Source organism: Terrapene carolina, unplaced genomic scaffold, assembly GCF_002925995.2.
Source record: "Terrapene carolina triunguis isolate 2854851 unplaced genomic scaffold, T_m_triunguis-2.0 Scaffold23, whole genome shotgun sequence".
Lineage (NCBI taxonomy): Eukaryota > Metazoa > Chordata > Testudines > Emydidae > Terrapene > Terrapene triunguis.
This window is the reverse complement of record NW_020664374.1, coordinates 14,682,159-14,700,914: the sequence shown is the minus strand read 5'-3', so window position 1 is coordinate 14,700,914 and position 18,756 is coordinate 14,682,159. Positions and strand designations below refer to the sequence as shown.

Genomic DNA, 18,756 nt, shown 5'->3' with positions numbered 1-18,756 from the left:
TGTGTAGCAGCACCTCAGTGATTGCTTTGGCTACTTGTATCACAGCAGCCCCCACAGTAGATTTGCCCACTCCAAATTGATTCCCCACTGACCGGTAGCTGTCTGGCGTTGCAAGCTTCCACAGGGCTATTGCCACTCGCTTCTCAACTGTGAGGGCTGCTCTCATCCTGGTATTCTGGCGCTTCAGGGCAGGGGAAAGCAAGTCACAAAGTTCCATGAAAGTGCCCTTACGCATGCGAAAGTTCCGCAGCCACTGGGAATCGTCCCACACCTGCAACACTATGCAGTCCCACCAGTCTGTGCTTGTTTCCCGGGCCCAGAATCGGCGTTCCATGCCTATAACCTGCCCCATTAACAGCATGATCTCCAAAGCACCGGGTCCCGCGGTTCGATAGAATTCCATGTCCATGTCCTCATCACTCTCGTCGCCGCGCTGCTGTAGCCTGCTCCTCTCTGCCTGGTTTTCAAGGTTCTTGTTCAGCATAAACTGTACGATAAGGCGCGAGGTATTTACAATGTTCATGACTGCTGTCTTGAGCTGAGCAGGCTCCATGCTTGCCGTGGTATGGAGTCTGCTGCGTTCAGCCAGGAAAAAAGGCGCGAAATGGTTGTCTGCCGTCCGTTGCTTTCATGCAGGGAGGGGGGGAGGGAGGGAGGGGTGAGGCTGTACCCAGAACCACCTGCGACAATGTTTTGGTCCCATCAGGCACTGGGATCTCAACCCAGAATTCCAATGGGCAGGGGAGACTGCGGGAACTATGGGATAGCTATGGGATAGCTACCCACAGTGCAACGCTCCAGAAATCGACGCTAGCCCCAGTACATGGACGCACACCACCGAATTAATGTGCTTAGTGTGGCCGCATACAATCGAATTAATACAACCTGTTTACCAAATTCGAATTAGCTAAATTCGGATTAATCGCGTAGTGTAGACGTACCCTTGGAATCAACTCAGGAACATAACATTCTAAGCACCCTTTCTTCCATTGTGCAACTATCAACCCCTATTTATGGAATCCCACACTTCCTTAGTAATAGGTCACCCATATAAATAGTCCAGGAATACAGAATATTTGTAGGCTATCCTGCCTATAGTGTTAATGGCATGCTTTATTCAGTTTGAGAAAGCATTTTCCACCTGCCAGTAGATTAGGGTTTGTTTATCACTTTTCAAAAAGACTTTCCCATTGTGAAACCTCATTTCTAACAGATTGCTCAGTTCTGCAAGGTAAAGAGTGATCCTGCAGGAGCAGTCTCTGAAACAGAACAGGTTTCACAGCTTCCTCATTATCACAGTGCTGCTTGCTCTTTGCTAGTATTGTTACTTGTCAGCCTCTCCACTTTATATATATTTTCCCACAGGTTTTTTCCTAATTAGTTGATTTTAAACCTTGGTTTCAAAAGAATAAAATAGTACAAAGGGCTACTCCTGTTTTTCATGTTTGTTAACTGTATAGCAGAAGTCAGATTCATGGGCAGTAGATTTATTTTAAACTAGATGACTGGAGACTCTTAAGAGAGGAACTAGCAAGCTATGAAAATAAATGAAAATTGGCCAGCGGAAAAGGCATCCATATGGTGACATTTGATTTCTAGCCCAATGTCTTATTCAATTCTTTCTGAAGTGGTGTCTGGTATTGTACTTACAATTTGGGGTTTCTGTTCTGTCAAAATGGTCTTAAATTCATATTGCTTGTATGGTTCCCTGCAGAAACAAAATCTGCCCATGATCCAGATGTTCATTAGAAGACTCACTATATTACTGCTAGCAAGTTAGGAGAAAGTGACATATTCCTAGCACCAGTGATTTATAATGACATTAAAAGAGGACCAAAGTGTATCAGAGACTTCTCTCTGCTTAATTATTCTCCCTTAATGATATGTGTAACAGCATCAGACACAAACATCATTTTCATAGACTGTGACAATCCAAGGATTAGGCCATCCCTTCATACTCATAAGGATTTTGCCTGGCAAAAGCACCTCCATTGAAGGCATGTTAATTTAGATAAATGGTTACTGAACAGCTGTTCCCTTCAAGAATAAGTTTTATGCTTTAGGTCCTGATCCAGCATTCATTGAATTCGATACAACTACTTTGGGAGTTGGATAAAGCTCTGACTTTCCCTAGTGTCACTGTGAATTACAACTATATGTGTGATCAAATAAAAAACTTTTAATGTGCAATATGACCTGATCACTGACATTCTTACACATTTAGACTATTTACTGCTATATGTATCATCTGTTTGAGGTAGTGCTGTAGCCAGACTCAGTTTTAGCTTTAGAAATCCAGTTCGTTATCCCTTGCTGTAGGAGAACAAAGGAACCTCTTCTAAACTGTCTGACCCAGGTGTGAACTTATTTACCACTTTCCCCTGTGGCAGATATGAGTAAGGCTCAGATTTGATTAGTGTGCCTCCATATGAAAGTAATTACGCTTTTAGTCTTGTTCAGACTGGTTATTTTTAAAAATAATTTTCTTGATTGGCATATTTGGTACTTTGTGAGAGAAAAATCTCCAGTCTATAGTTACTAGAAGGTTGAACAAAGGCCTGAGATAGGATTAACATGAATACAATTTTAAGGATTATAAGTAGGGACCTACCAAATTCATGGCCATGAAAATCTGGTCTTTTGTGTACTTTTACCCTATACAATACAGATTTCATGGAGGAGACCAGTGTTTCTCAAATTGGGGGTCCTGACCCAAAAGGGAGTTGTAGGGGGGGCTGCAAGGTTATTTTAGGGGGGTTGCAGTATTGCCCCCCTTACTTCTGCGCTGCCTTCAGAGCTGGGCAGCTAGAGTATGGCCTTGGCTACACTTGCGAGTTACAGCACTGTAAAGGCTCCCCCAGCGCTGTAACTCACTCCCCGTCCACACTGGCAAGGCATTTGCAGTGCTGTATCTCCGTGGTTGCAGCGCTGCATGTACTCCACCTCTCTGAGAGGAATAGCGAGTATTGCACTGCCACTGCAGCGCTGCGGCGCCATTGTGGCCGCCCAATGCGCTGTGAATGGCTTCCAGAATTATTCGGCAGTATCCCACAATGCCTGTTCTAGCCACTCTGGTCATCAGTTCAAACTCTACTGCCCTGGCCTCAGGTAACCAACCATGTGACCCACCCTTTACATTCCCCGGGAATGTTAAAAGTCCCCTTCCTGTTTGCTCAGCCCAGCGTGGCGTGCTATCAGCGAATCTTTTCAGGTGACCATGCCTCCACGCGCCAAGCGAGCCCCAGCATGGAGCAATGGCGAGTTGCTGAACCTCATCAGTGTTTGGGGGGAGGAAGCTGTCCAGTCCCAGCTGCGCTCCAGCCGTAGGAATTACGATACCTTCGGGAAGGTATCAAAGGACATGATGGAAAGGGGCCATGACCGGGACGCCCTGCAGTGCAGGATTAAAGTCAAGGAGCTGCGGAGTGCCTACCGCAAAGTCCGCAACGCAAACGGCCGCTCAGGTGCTCCCCCCGCGACCTGCCGATTCTACAAAGAGCTGGATGCGATACTTGGGGTTAACCCCACCTCCACTCTGAGCACCACCATGGACATTTCAGAGTCGGTGTGGGGGGGAGAGGAGGAAGAGGAGAAGGAAAACGGGAGTGATGGTGGTGGGCCGGATGGAGACACCCCGGAATCATGCAGCCAGGAGCTCTTCTCGAGCCAGGAGGAAGGTAGCCAGTCGCAGCGGCCAGTACTTGGGGGAGGACAAACAGAAGAGCAGGCTCCCGGTAAGCGGGTTTTTTTTTCAGGAAGGAATTTTTTCGGTGCGGGCTCTTTGGGAGAGGAGGGTTAGGCATGCATGCCTAGATGCGGAATAGTGCATTGATGTGGTTTATCACATCGCGGTAATCGGCCTCGGTAATCTCCTCGAATGCCTCATCCAGAACGTGTGCAATGCGCTTGCGCAGGTTTATCTGGAGAGCCACCGTGGTCCTTGTCCCAGCCAGGCTAACGTGTCCGTGAGGGGCGGGAGGACCATTGCTGCACACAGGGAAGCTGCATATGGGCCAGGGCGGAAGCTGCATTGCAGTAGAAGACCCCCTGGTATTGGTAACAAACTTCCCAGGTCACCCTCAGCAGCGAGATATCATCCAGGACGAACTCCTGTGGAAAATGTTGGGACTGTGTTCAGTGTAGGTGCCCCCTGAAGCTGTTGGCTCTCCCCAAGGCACAGAAACCCAGAGGACAGTGCAGCCCTGAAACAATCAGTCCCTTACCATTTTGAGGCTCCCGTGGGATATGTGTGCTCTGTTTCAGATGGTAAAATTATGCTATTGTGTAGACCCTGTGTGTTTTCTACTCCTTAAGTGCGGGGGGAATCATTACTCTGTCTGGTATAAACAATGCTGCCTCTGTTAAATGTTGCATTTTGCCTATACAGCTGCATCAACCTTGAGACCTCAGCCGTCCCTCTTATCGCCTGCTCAGAGACTGCAAAGACTCAGGAAGAGACCGCGAAAAAGCAAAGAAGACATGTCGCAAGAAGTGATGCGGCAATCTATTAAAGAGAATGAGAAAGCACAGAATTGGAGGGAGAGAGAAAGCAGGATCCGCCAGGAAAATGCAGCGCACCGGCGGCAAAGCACTGCGCACCGGCAGCAAAGCACTGATAGGCTCATAAGCATCCTGGAGCGCCAAGCAGACACTATCCAGGAGCTGGCAGCCATGCAGAAAGAGGAGCAGTACCGCAAACGCAAACGTCACCCCGCCCTACAGCCCTTGTCCCAAAACTCTTTCCGTTGTGCCCCACTGTCACCTCCAACCCACTTTCCCCAACTTCCATGTTCTTCATGCCACCCGCTGCCTCCAACACCAGTATCTTCACCACCCAGCCCTGAAAACCACGACCTTTACCCTCTGCACTCAACCCCCATCACCATGCAGTATAGCTGTTCTGAAGTGCAGCACTCACTGCACAGCACACCAGACAGGACATACGCGAATCTGTGATTGTACTGTTCCCCACTCCACCCCCTTGTTTCTTTTCAATAAATAAATTTTTTTTCTTTTCAATAAATGGATTCTTTGGCTTTGAAAACATTCTTTATTATTGCATAAAGTAAAAGACTCCTTAGCCCAGGAAATAAACAGGCACTGCAAGTCCGCTTGTCTGCTTAGCAGACACTGATTCCTAAAGATTGGAACTACTGCACTTCACTCCCGTGCAGGGCACCAGAGATCACTGCTGGTTTTCAGCCTCAAATTGCTCCCTCAAGGCATCCCTAATCCTGCAGCCCCGCGCTGGGCCCCTGTAATAGCCCTGCTCTCTGGCTATGCCAATTCAGCCTCCAGGTGTTGAACCTCGGAGGTCCATGCCTGAGTGAAGCTTTCACTCTTCCCTTCACAAATATTATGGAGGGCACAGCATGCGGATATAACCGCGGGGATGCTGTTTTCGGCCAAGTCCAGCTTCCCATATGGAGATCGCCAGCGGCCCTTTAAATGGCCAAAGGCACACTCCACAGTCATTCGGCACCGGCTCAGCCTGTAGTTGAACCGTTCCTTGCTGCTGTCAAGGCTCCCTGTGTAGGGTTTCATGAGCCCCGGCATTAACGGGTAAGCGGGATCTCCAAGGATCACAATGGGCATTTCAACTTCCCCTACCGTGATCTTCCGCTCTGGGAAAAAAGTCCCGGCCTGCATCTTCCTGAACAGCCAAGTGTTCCGAAAGATGCGTGCGTCATGCACCTTTCCGGGCCAGCCTGTGTTAATGTCAATGAAACGCCCACGGTGATCCACAAGCGCCTGGAGAACCATAGAGAAATACCCCTTCCAATTAACGTACTCGGATCCTAGGTGGGGTGGTGCCAGAATAGGAATGTGCGTCCCATCTATCGCCCCTCCACAGTTAGGGAACCCCATTTGTGCAAAGCCATCCACTATTTCCTGCACGTTACCCAAAGTCACAGTTCTTCTGAGTAGGATGCGATTAATGGCCTTGCAAACTTGCATCAACACGATTCCAACAGTCGACTTTCCCACTCCAAACTGGTTTGCGACCGACCAGTAGCTGTCTGGAGTTGCCAGCTTCCAGATTGCAATAGCCACCCGCTTCTCCACTGGCAGGGCAGCTCTCAATTTCGTGTCCTTGCGCTGCAGGGTGGGGGCAAGCTCCTCACACAGTCCCATGAAAGTGGCTTTTCTCATCCGAAAGTTCTGCAGCCACTGCTCGTCATCCCAGACTTCCATGACGATGTGATCCCACCACTCGGTGCTTGTTTCCCGAGCCCGAAAGCAGCGTTCCACGGTGCTGAGCATGTCCGTGAATGTCACAAGCAATTTCGTGTCGTATGCGTTACGTGGCTCGATAGCATCGTCAGACTCCTCACCCTCACTCTCACTGTCACTTTGGAACTTAAGGAATAGTTCGACAGCCAAACGTGACGTGCTGGCGAGACTCGTCAGCATACGCCTCAGCAGTTCGGACTCCATTTCCCGCAGACAGATCGCGTTGCACAGAAACCGTTGAAAGATGGCGCCAAAGGTGGACGGAAACAAAGGGATTTCTGGGATGCGAAGCGATGCATCACGGGGCATTGGGACAGGACCCAGAATCCCCCGCACCCACGCCCCCTTCCCACAACCCACGGCGCCAGAATGGGAAAAGGTGCTCTGTGGGATAGCTGCCCATAATGCACCGCTCCCAATAGCGCTGCAATTGCGGCCACGACAGTGCGCTGGGCAGCTGTCAGTGTGGACAGACTGCAGCGCTTTCCCTCCTCAGCTGCACGAAGTCAGGTTTAACTCACAGCGCTGTACATCTGCAAGTGTAGCCAAGGCCAAAGTGGCGGCTGTTAGCTGGGTGCCCAGGTCTGAAGGCAGAGCCCAGTCAGCAGCAGTACAGAAGTAAGGGTGGCAATACCATACCATGCCACCCTTACTTCTGCTCTGCTACCTTCAGAGCTGGGCGGCCAGAGTGTGGTGGCTGCTGACTGAAGGCCCAGCTCTGCAGGCAACAGCGCAGAAGTAAGGGTGCAATACCATTGTGACGTTTCTCTCCATATTCCTTATGAAAATATCCTTATGATATAAATGACCTAACTGAGATATACTTTTATGCAAGATGGCTCATGTGAGATATCATTGGAAAGGTTATGATTTACTGAATGTTATTATCCAATTTGTATGCCTGTATCATTTCTGTATCTGAAGTTAGGAATATTAACTATGTGTCTGTATTTCAAATGTGTTACTTTGGGTGTCAACCCCAACCAGCCCTTCAAGTACAACAGTGGAAAAGCCAGACAGGGCTAATGGCTCATTAGCAGAGACAATGGACTGTGAAAGGGCTTAATCTTCCTGTGGACCCTGGAGACAGCCTAGGAGCAATGGCTGCCATAGCCCTGCAGAGACATGGGTCCAAGTCACCTGGGACTGGATACCCCTCCTCCCCTTTTGGAATGCCAGTGGTTTTCCACTAGAAGACAAAGGGTTCCCGCCTTACACAAGAGCTATATAAGGCAGGGGAGTGACATCATCATGGTGCTCTCCTTTGTCTCCCCACCCGAAGAGACACTGAAAAAGACCTGGAAACAAAAAACTGAACTGAGGGGAGAAGGGTTGAACCCAAGCTGGAAGGGTGTCTGGCTTGTAAGTTATAATACCTGAGGTCTCAAGAGGGAGATCAGTGCAGCTGCCTTTCAAGACTTTCTGTAATCTGCCTGTAACAATATCTAGGGTGAGAAATACTATTTGTAACCAATTTCTTTAGTGAAACTAGCTTAGTTTGCGTGTTTGGTTTCATTTGCTTAGTAATCTGCTTTGTTCTGTCTATCTCTTATATTCACTTAAAATCCACCTTTGGTAGTTAATAAAATTATTTATTGTTTATAATAAAACCCAGTTTATGCAATTTCTAACTGGGGGGGGGCGAGAAGTTGTGCATACCTTTCTCCACATTGAGGGAGGAGGCGGATTTCGTAATATACTTTGGGTCTGCACTCCAAGAGAGGTGGACATCTGAGTGCTGGGGCAAGTCCCTTAAGCTGAACCTTCCCAGGACTGATCTCAGTGTCTGTTTCATGTTGCAGTTGGGTGGGGCCCTGCCTGCGTGTTTGCTGGAGGAGGCTTAGTAGCCTGGCTCAGCAAGGCAGGTAGAAAGAGTCCCAGGCTGGCATAACAGGCGGCCTCAGTGATCTCTCAGCACACCAGGTGGCATCCTAAGGGGTCCAACCTGTCACAACTATACCATGCCATCCTTCCTTCTGCACTGCTGTTGGCGGCGGCTCTGCCTTCAGAGCTGGGCTTCTGGCCAGCAGCTGCCACTCTCCAGCTGCCCAGTTCTGAAGGCAGAGCTGCCACCACCAGCAGCAGAGCAGAAGTAACGGTAGCAGTACCGCAAACCCCCCTACAATAACCTGGTGACCCCCCCAACTCCTTTTTCATCAGGACCCCTACAATTACAACAGCATGAAATTTCAGATTTAAATAGCTGAAATCATGAAATTTATGATTTTTAAAATCCTATGACTGAAATTTACCAAAATGGACCGTGAATTTGATAGGGCACTAGTTACTGATCCTATTATCACTTTAAACTCTGCGAGTGCCCCATGGATATATGAAGAACAGCTGATAAAACTGGGGTATAAAATAAATAAATGGGTCTGAACCAAAATACAGGATGTGAACCTTTACTTTGGTTGTAATTTCATGGTTGGACCCAAGGAGAGCCTCAATGGGAGCTAAAAAGTTATTAAAATGGAATTTCAACTGTGTATTTCAAATCTAGGTTAAAATTCAATGTAGTATCAGTAATTTACAAACCTATAATAACTAGTCCAGGATTTTGTTTTTAATTAGAGTTACAAAAGATTTGGGAGGTCGCCAGTGAGACAGCTCCATCAGTTAGGACCTGACATTGCTCCCACTGAATAAATGGGATAACATTCCATCCTTGCTTTAATGGTGCAATGACCAGCTTCTGATTATGAGAATGTTTGGGAGGAACATCACAGCGTGTATATAGCAGAATCTGTCTTTCAGTCTTCTATTTCTTACTTCAGAAAACTAACCTATGTGGACACTAGTTAAAATGTTAAAGCAGATTTGACAGAATCTCACATTGATGGAGAGGTCAAGCAGCACAGAGCACAATTACACCTGGTTTCTTATGCTGCCATTTCACCTGTTTGTTCTAGAGTACTTCCTCCTCTCTCCCCCAATTCTTAATTAACTTTGTATTTGCTTTAATAATATTCAGATCTATTACTATAAGGGAAGTTGAGAAAATATTATAAAACAGATACACTGATAACAGCTATTACAATTTTACAAAAATGTATCACTGGATACATTCCATTCTTTTGGTGCAAACATTTGAGGGGGTTTATTCTTCCATCCCTATGATGTATTTATTTGAGAGGACTTATTCTTCCACACATAACAGGATGGAATATTTTCTTAGCATCTGTAGGTAAGAGAACAATTAATTGAAATGACTAAGTGGCCACAGCATAGTTGTTGCATATAGTACAACATTTCAGCTGTATACATTTATGTAACACATATACCAGTAACAGTTTTCCTTTCTCATCTATGTATTTTCTCTTATCTCATTTATTCTATTTTACAAAAAAACCCAAAACTTTTTGGACCACAAGAAAACAGAACTCCTCCAAAAGTTTGGATGTAACTGACTGATATGTAGAGTCAGCCTAATTTTAGTTGATTTCAATAGACTTACCCTAGATTTACAGTACTCTGGAAATTTGGGCTAAGGGCTTTAGCTCATTTGGAGAAGACTTCCTATAGCGTGATAGATAATCAGGATTTTTTAAATGGATTTGGTCTTTGTTTCTGGATCTGTAATACATAGGTTAGGAATAAGTCTTCTACTTATTCTTTATGTTTATCTTACAAATTCCTTGCTCTATCTTTCTGTGCTCTAGATGCTGCTGAGTAACCACACAATCATACTGATGTTGCTCCTGTCCTCTTTCCCTTGCTGTCTTCTTATTCACCCTTGTTGTCAGGGCTGGCACAACCCATTAGGCGACCTAGGCGGTCGCCTAGGGCGCTAACATTTGGGAGGTGGTGACTGCGGTGGCCGGATCTTCGGCGTCCCCGGTCGGGGGCAGCATTTCGGGGGCGGGACCTTCCGCCGCCTAGGGCGGCAAAAAAGCTGGCAGCGCTCCTGCTTGTTGTGTCATGTAAAAAATTAATTTGTAAGCAGCTCAAGTCAAAGATCACATCTTTGTTTGGCAGGGGGCCTAGCACATCTTTAGGGAGGGCATTTATGATAAATAACAATTAAAAAGCTAGTTATACCTACTCAGTTTTGCTTCTAGAGCATGACAGTGCTCTACCATTTTGCTTCTATCCTGTTCTCCGAGCTAGAAGTGGTTCTTTCAGGAGGTTGTTTATTCTCCATGCTCATTCAGTTGACGATCTCTCCCCTGGTATTGGTAACAAACTTACCAATTAATGTCAGTTATAATGGTGGTTTTTGTGATGCAGACAAATGATGAAACTAAAATCCGCAGACTCATTCCACAGAGTTCACTGAATTATATTATTATTATTATTTGTATTACCATAGCATGTAGGATCCCTAATCATGGACCAGGGCCTCCAGTGTGTTTGCATAGCACCTAGCACAAAACAAAAAAGACAGTCTTTGCCCCAAAGAGCTTACAATCTAAATAAATCATATGGTAACAATGTAGTCATTAATTATCTGGATTAATGTGCTTTTACTCTCAGGTCTCTGACTTTCTGTGGCTAATGAGACATATTAAATTTAGATCCCAACACTGCTTTTGAAACCAATTTAACTATGATGCTGAACTGCCTGTCCACTGCCTGCCCATTTTGTATCTGTTCTGTGACTAGATTAATAATTTCAGTCTCCAAGGCTGTTAAAAAGTGACCTTTCATAAGCACTATATCCACTTAAATAGGGATATTGAACTGTTACTACTTGCACAGAGTCTCTTGGTCTCTCTCTCTCTCACACACACACACACACCCCCCTACCTTCCTGCTTTAGCTACAATGTTTTTAAATGGCAAATAACAGGAAACCCAGAACATGACAGACAAATCAACTACCTATAAAAGAAAATATTAAAATGTATCTCATGTTAAAAGTAGCTCTAATCCTTTCTTTAATAGTTCAGGATCTGTGAGGTTGAGTATATCAGATGCCTGGTTAAAAGAATTCCAACCAAGGTTATTAATTTCACAGAATTGAAAACTCTACACTGGCAATCTGATCAGTAAAGCCCTAGGTAAGAGAAACCTACAAATTATGTATTACAAGTGTGGAAAGCGGAGCCCTGTAGTTGCTGCAACAGTGCTAAGGTCTTGGCTGTGTGTGTTCTGACTTCACAATCAAGAGAAAGGAAATAAAAAAAACGGCTCAGCAGCTATTTTATTTGTGTGAGCCTTCACAGCTACTTTTAATTTTGAGGCATCTGGTTATAGATTAGAATAGAATTTGGTTTTCCACAGCCTCTTTCACAGCACATCTTCCCCATACACAGGGCACCAGAAAGTGCTCTACAAATCTATTGGAAATGGTTAGGGTAGCAACAGCATCAGCAGATTCTAGAGCAGTTATATGCACTCGGCAATGACTCACGCAGCTTTGGACATTCCAAATGGTTTTATTCACAGAAGAAATATTTCTATGGAATATCGGCATCATCTTCTATTCCTGTTCTTGCTCCTGAATGGAATCATGGGATCAGCGATTCAGGGGCAACTTCAGAAGTATATGTTTATCAGGTACTGTACATTGGAACTCATGATTCTTCAGTGGATGGAAAATTGCAATCCATTTTTGGAAGCCGTTGAGGTTCTAACACTAACCTTTCCCTTGCTGTCAGTGGATCCTCCATATTGCTGCATAGACAAACTCATTCATAGGTTTATTTAAATGTCATCAACATTTTAAAAGCTTCTAGAATGACTAATCTCTCCACTTTGCTAGATCTTATGTTGTCCTCCTATATTTATGTCCATTATTAGGTATCCACAGAATATTGAATTGAGGACAAGGGAAAATGCACCATTGAGTAAGCTGAGTGTTCTTAAAGCTTGTTAACTTTGGGAGGAGAAAATTAACCAGCAGTGTGTATCCGGATACACAAAATAACTCCAATAAGCCCTTTTAAAACAGTGTTTGATTTCAGTTGGTTGATGCTAAAAAGGGTGGGATGGGATGGATAAACCCCACACTGGAGATAAGGGCACTGGAACAACTCACCCTGGGAAGACCCATCCTGACAGGTCTGCTGGGCATGCTCCAGTTGGAGGAGGGAATTAAAAGGTGGCCTCTTTAGCACAGCAGCGTGGGGGGTGGAGAGAGGAAGATCTATGCTCATTGTTACAGAGGTTCTACAGTGGGAGGGCATTCATGGAAGGGGAGGAGATGTCTGCTGCATGGAGCTGGAACTCCCTAGCCTATTGAGACCCATGGACCAGATTGTCAGGGACAACACAAGCCATGACATGCTCCTAGGGGGGACAGAGCAGTAGGAAGAGACCCAGGGGACAGGATTACCCACACTGCAGGTAGTGGACACCTGCCTTGTGGTGCTCATAAGCAGCGGCGGATTAATGATTTTGCCTCCCCTAGCACCTGAAATAATTGCTGCCACAGCCCCATATGAACTCGTTTTAGTTTTTTTTACAAATTTGTATGAACTAAAATGAATCTAAATATCATTAAAATAGTTGAACATTTACAAGTTTTATTATAAATAAAATTACAAGTACAGCAGACCCTCGCTTGAATGCGTGTCTGTATAGCGCGGTTTCACTTATAGCGCGGGACCACACATGGATCCAAAACTGAAAACCGCTTAATTTCTTCCTTCCGATCATATTATTAACATTTAGGATTCTCGCGAGTATGTTTACTAAATGGTGTCGTGCCGTCATTGGTGGTTTCAATACGCGCTATGATTGGTAGAATCGCGGCATCACTGATGCCGTGATTACAAAAATGCTGCTATTATAAATTTGCTGCTCCTGCAAATTTGCTGCCCAAGGCCTAGGCCTTCTCGGCCTAGGCGATAATATGCCACCACTCACAAGTCAGAAGCCCGTGGAGTGGGAGGACTCGGGTTCCCCCCATCCCCATATCACTCAGTGGGGCTGCCATCACAGACTCTCACTGCTAGGCAGGGAGGCTTGCCCTGCTCACAGTCCCATAATACTTCACAGGAAATCATTGAAAAAATTAAGATCATGTTTACAAAAGCAGGACAAACATTTCATAACCTCGCCCGATGATTCCCTCATATCAGTTGTTCACATAAACTGAAGAGTCAGTGGAAAGCCCAAACCTGAAACTTGCTGTCTTGCATATATTCCTGGGCTTTAGGGCAGAGATTTGTTTATAGGGAAATCAAACTTGAGAATACAGGACTCACATGTCACAAAGAAGGACAATATATAATAAGATACTAGTGTTCTGTCAGATAACTTAGACATCAGTGACAGATCATCTTTTGGTCTTTTTGTTTTTGGGGTTTTTTTGTGTGTAACATTTGACATTCCTTTTTCATGTAAGTATAAACTTTTAAAGATGAACGTAGATATTTATAAATTAGAGGAAATACACGAGGATTATTTCCAGCAGCAATATCTGTGACTCAGAAACCGTACTCAACACAAGTGTACTTTTCACATATTTTATTAGCAATGAATACACACATAAAATACATGATTTCACTTGGAAACTTGTTTCCATCCATTTAAGGAAAAGACTGCTTCCCTCTGTCCTTACTGTAGAGCAGATTTTAGATCTACATATTAAAATGTAAGAAATTTGTACAGGCTAACAAAATCAGATATTCTCTCCTCCATGCTCATGTTAATTGCCATCAATTTAGTGGCAAATAAGTATGTGAATGGAGGAGAAAATGGATGTCATATTTTCTAGATATGTAAACTACAGACTTCACATTTTTATGCTGTGAACCCACCAAAAATATTATTTCACTTGAAAAATACATTGTGCCTGATTTCTTCACTGCCTTGCACCTTTGTATAGTCATTTATACCAGTGCAAAGTGAGTACAATGTGGTTGTAAAAATCAGAATAGTACAGTGTGATTGGGTGGACTTGGCCCAGAGGCCCCCTGCTGGAGGCCTCAGGGTCCTGTCACACCCGTCCCAGGAAAGGAGCAGTGGAAGAGGTCCTCCAAGTGGGCTAGAGTGGCTGCAGAGGGAAGCAGCCAATCAAAGAGGCTGCAGGGAGCAGTCACTGAGGGCCCAGGAGGGCCATATAAAAAGGAGCTTCAGTGCCAGAGAAAGGCAGTTCCTTGCTGTAGCCAGAGGAGTTCAAATGGTGCTCCGAGCTGGCTAAAGGGAACTGCAGTATCACAGACAGCTCACTGCTGGTAGGGACCAGGGGAGCAAGGAAGAACTCCTGGCTGGCTGCTGGGTCTGAACTTAGAAGACCCCTGAGCTAAGGCATCGGTAAAGGCTGGGGCTGCAGGGAAGTGGCCCAGGGAACTGAAAGCAGTTAATTAAAAGGACAGGGTGGTGTGTGGCTGGGAACTGGAGTAGTGGGTGGGCCCGGATCCCCCCCTTAGGCCACTAGATGAAGTGGCTTACAACTGGACAGCAATAAGCCCCCAGAAGGAGATCTGAAAAGCTAAGAGGCCCAGCAGGAGAGTTGGAGCCAGAGCAGATCAAGAGGGTGAAACCATTGCCTCCAGGGAGGAAGCCCTGGGGGTACGGCCCAATATCAGGGCTGGGACTATTTAAAAAAAAACCTGTGGACACAGACCAGACCAGAAGGGGTGCCATGCCACTATATAGGGTTTGACACCCTTTTTACAGAGGTATAAATGACTACACAAGAGGTAACAGTGAAGAATCAGGACCATTGAATCTCCTAAAAACACTTAAAAACATAAATATTACAGTTTGAGATAAAATGTTATATTGTTAATAATCACTGTTAGTAATCACACTTGAGGCACTTAGGGGAGAAAAGTTGTTCTCGGGTCACGTAAATGTCATTAGAGGTAACAAAGTTCTCTTAAATACTGCTTTGTGCTCCTTTGAAGTGAACAAAGTGGAATATAAGACATAAGGACATCATTAAAAAGGAATTTTATGTAAACAAAGCATACAGACTGTAGAAAAGCAAGACAAATAGCGCCATACATTATAAACCCTTACCTTGAATTATAGAATAAAGTAGTGCTAGACTCAAAGCAAGTATTAGCATATCTGATAGAAAAATGTGTGCTTAAAAGGATTTTGCATACTTTGTGCATGTCAGTTTGCATTATTGCATTAAGTTCAAGACATTTTCCAGATTTATTTCCATCTGTCATGATGTAACAAAATACAGTACTAGTAAGGCAAATATTAAAATAGGAATAGAAATAACAAGCTCAGATATCCATTATCAAGTGATCTTTAGGGCACAAGCCTGAAACCAAACTTACAGTGTCCACTCCAATTTCTCCAGTTTTGCCCTTCCCACGTTCTGATTCAAAAATGATCTGACATAAGAAAGGAAAAGCATTAATTATGAGGCGGTAGCAAATGTGAAGATTTAACCACTGTTAAAGAGGAAACAAAGTTATTTAACTAGATTGAGATGATGCATCAACTGAAAGTTGTATTCTTATCACTATCCAGGAAGATTTACCCACTTAAATCCTTGATCTTTTTATAATTCTTATATTATCTGAACTAGAGCTAGACTGATTGTCCTCTATGCTAATCTACAATACTAAATTGATTCTCATAATGGAATTTACTATTGTTATAGTACAAACAAAATGCTGTCTCTCTCAAAAAACTAAGACTACATTATAATAAAGTAACAAATATATATGTTGCTGATATGTGATGTTTGTGTGTATTCCTTTCTTTGGGGACATTACAATTGTGAGTTTGCCCTCTATTTGTATGTTTGGTTATTGAGTGCAATATTTATTTTAGATATTTCTTTGTGCTTATCTACAGGGTATTTAGGCCCAGATCCTCAAAGATATTTAGGCTCCTAACTTCTACTGAAATAGTTCCATTGAAATCAATTGAAGTTAAAAGCCTAAATACCATTCAGAATCTGGGTCTTAGTATTTTAGGGCCTGATAGTGCAAAAGGGCCTTAAAGTGGCCACGGATGAAATGTATGTCCTCATTAAAGCCCTTTACACTTCCAAAGCTGTGTAAAGGGACTTTGACCTAAATGAGAATCTGACCATAAAGTGTCAAGAGGAAACCTTAATTATACCTGTTGCAATTCTTGGAGCAGGTTCTGGCCCCTGCTTGGCTTAACTGGCTACCTGTGGATTCTCCTTTTTTTTTTTTTTTTTTAAATAAGGGAATCCCAAGGTGGTGAGGGCTGGCAAAATAGCTTTACACCACCCATCTCCTGTCCATATTGGGACTGGCGTGTATTCTGGTGATCCACAGCTGCCAGAATAACCCCTTGGAGATATGGGGTTTGGGCTGCTCTAACTAATTCCCAGGACCATCCCGTTGCCTCACCAGCTCCAGGAACTAAGAGTTGCAAAGGAGGGATAAATTGACCTTTAAAGTCACATCCCCTCCAGTCTGGCACAGAACACCGCTTATATGGACAGAGAAACTGGCCCCTAGTGTATTTGTGTCATATGGAGGAAGCAAGTCTGTGTGTATGCAATATCAGGAATGGAGGTACCACCACATGTATCATAAACTTAACTAAAGGAGACAAAACTAGTAAGCATGTCAACACACACTGGATACAGGCTCTGGACAAACACTGAGGATTGCATCTGCATTAGATGGCTTTCCCCTTCCCCCTTCCCTGATTAAAGGGCATTCATGCAAACACCCAAAACCCAGGGTATCTGATGATGAGGATCATTCTGCACACACGATCAAATTATCAGGAAATGTTGCAAGCAGGACTGAAAGCTCTCATCCTTCACCACCTATGCCATAGTTCAATCTTTAAAAGCAGTTGTGGTGGAGGTAACAAATCATAATCTCTCAGTGTACATATTTATACCTTTTTTTGCACTGAGACATAAATCAGAGGCCACAACTAGTTGTGATCATTAAAGATCTGATGGAACTTTCACAAAAGGATAAGGTTCTTATTCTTAACATCCTGAGCAACTCAGGTAATTAAATTCTCTCTAGTTAAATTGCACATGAAGACGAAGTTTCAAGAGAATATTATTCTTTCTTTTGTCTCCTAGAAATTATTTGGTGGTGTTGCTAGCATAGAATGGCTCCCATTTTCTAACTTGGGGATGGCTTTTATAGTTGGTAATTGGTATACCTACAAAACGGTCTATAGGATGCTTAAAAATCAGTGAGGATGAAATGTAAGCTATTGTGTTAGTTATTGTAATTGGTTTCTGTCTTTACTTACATTCTTAGTAGTCTCCGCTCCCTGAAGCATTTCTATTTTTCCAGTCCTCCACCTTTCATCTTTTCCTCTGCTCTGCTCCCAGGCAGGAGCACTTCTGTGGCTGCCCAGGAATACTCTGAGTTTCCCAACCCTGTCTCCAGCAAGGCGATAACTGAAAATCAAACAGTAGCTCCTCTTCGGCTTGAGGTCAGTCAGAAGAAGTTTCAGACGGCCAACGTTCTTTTTGTGCCCCACAAAGGCTGGAACTGCCATATAATATCCATCACCTTGTGAGGGGAAGAAACAGACATCTTTATATGTTTTGTGAAATATTTTTCTTAGTAAATTGAATAACAGCTTGCCAAGACAATAATAAGTGCAAGTTTCATCACTTAAATAGCTAAAATCTAGCCTACAAAAAACAGCATCAAATATACTAAGTAGGGAACAATCCTGCACTGCTAGAAGGATGGATTAGATAGCCTAATCTTTTGTCTATACTTATGCCAATTCTTTGAACCAACTTGCATTTTGTTTTCTTATATGTTTCAAGAGAAATAAAGACTCAACACAGCAGTTAATCTCGCTCTGTATTGTAAACAGTCTGAAACATCCAAAATTTGTTTTGAGTGACTCTACATATTCTCCTTCTTAACATTATTGATTATATTTATTATGGTAATACCTAGGATCAAACAACATTGGAATTTGATTGTGCTAACCACTGTACAGACAGAGTAATTAACAGTTCCTGTCCCAAAATGCTTACAATCTAAATAGATAAGACAGACAAAAAATAGGGAAAAGGGATCGAACACAGGAGCAAAGCAAATAGAGTGATTGATTGGGAGCAAACATCATATTAGTTCTATTGTTTTGGGATGAGGTGTTCCTGGGAGGGAATTTGTAGATGGAAAGGCACAGGAAGGGAGAAGGGACATGGAAGGGAAAAGGGTGAGGGGGAAAGAGGAAGGGAAGGAAGGAAGAGGATATGAAGGCCAAGTGGAGAGAGGCTGAAGTGAAGAGACTGTGAGGGGGAGCACAGGAGGTAGCTGGACCAAATGGTCAATCAGTACAAGGAAGAGAATGTCCAGAGTGAAAATTGTGGTGTGTGACAGGGAATTAAACCCCCCACAGATGGCTTGGGTCAGCTGACACGGGCTCACGAGGCTTGGGTTGAAAGGCTGTAAAACTGCCATGTAGACATTTGGGCTCTGGCTGGAGCCTGAGCTCAGGGACCTGTGAGGGGGGAGGGTCCCAGAGCCTGGGTTCTAGCCTGAGCCCAAACAGCTACGTAGCAATTTTACAGCCCCCAGCCTGAGTGCCCAGGTCATCTGACCCAAATCAGTCGTGGCTGTGGCATGGGTCTTTTATTTCAGGGTCAGGGCCGGCTCCAGGCAACCAAGCACATGCTTGGGGCGGCACCTGG

General features: G+C 44.3%; 1 protein-coding gene across 3 annotated transcripts in view; it reads right to left on the bottom strand.

Annotated features, from left to right (window-relative positions):
* Window positions 1-15,109: 15,109 nt before the first annotated feature.
* LOC113406229 (epidermal growth factor-like protein 6) overlaps window positions 15,110-18,756 on the bottom strand; it is a 62,901-nt gene continuing 59,254 nt past the window's right edge. For all 3 annotated transcript variants that reach the window (XM_026649605.1, XM_026649609.1, XM_026649607.1), the window contains 2 exons: window positions 17,349-17,614; window positions 15,110-15,478 (listed from right to left, as the gene is read on the bottom strand). In XM_026649605.1, coding sequence (XP_026505390.1) covers window positions 15,368-15,478; window positions 17,349-17,614 — 377 coding nt within the window. In that variant the 3' untranslated portion in view covers window positions 15,110-15,367. The remainder of the gene's footprint in view (window positions 15,479-17,348; window positions 17,615-18,756) is intronic.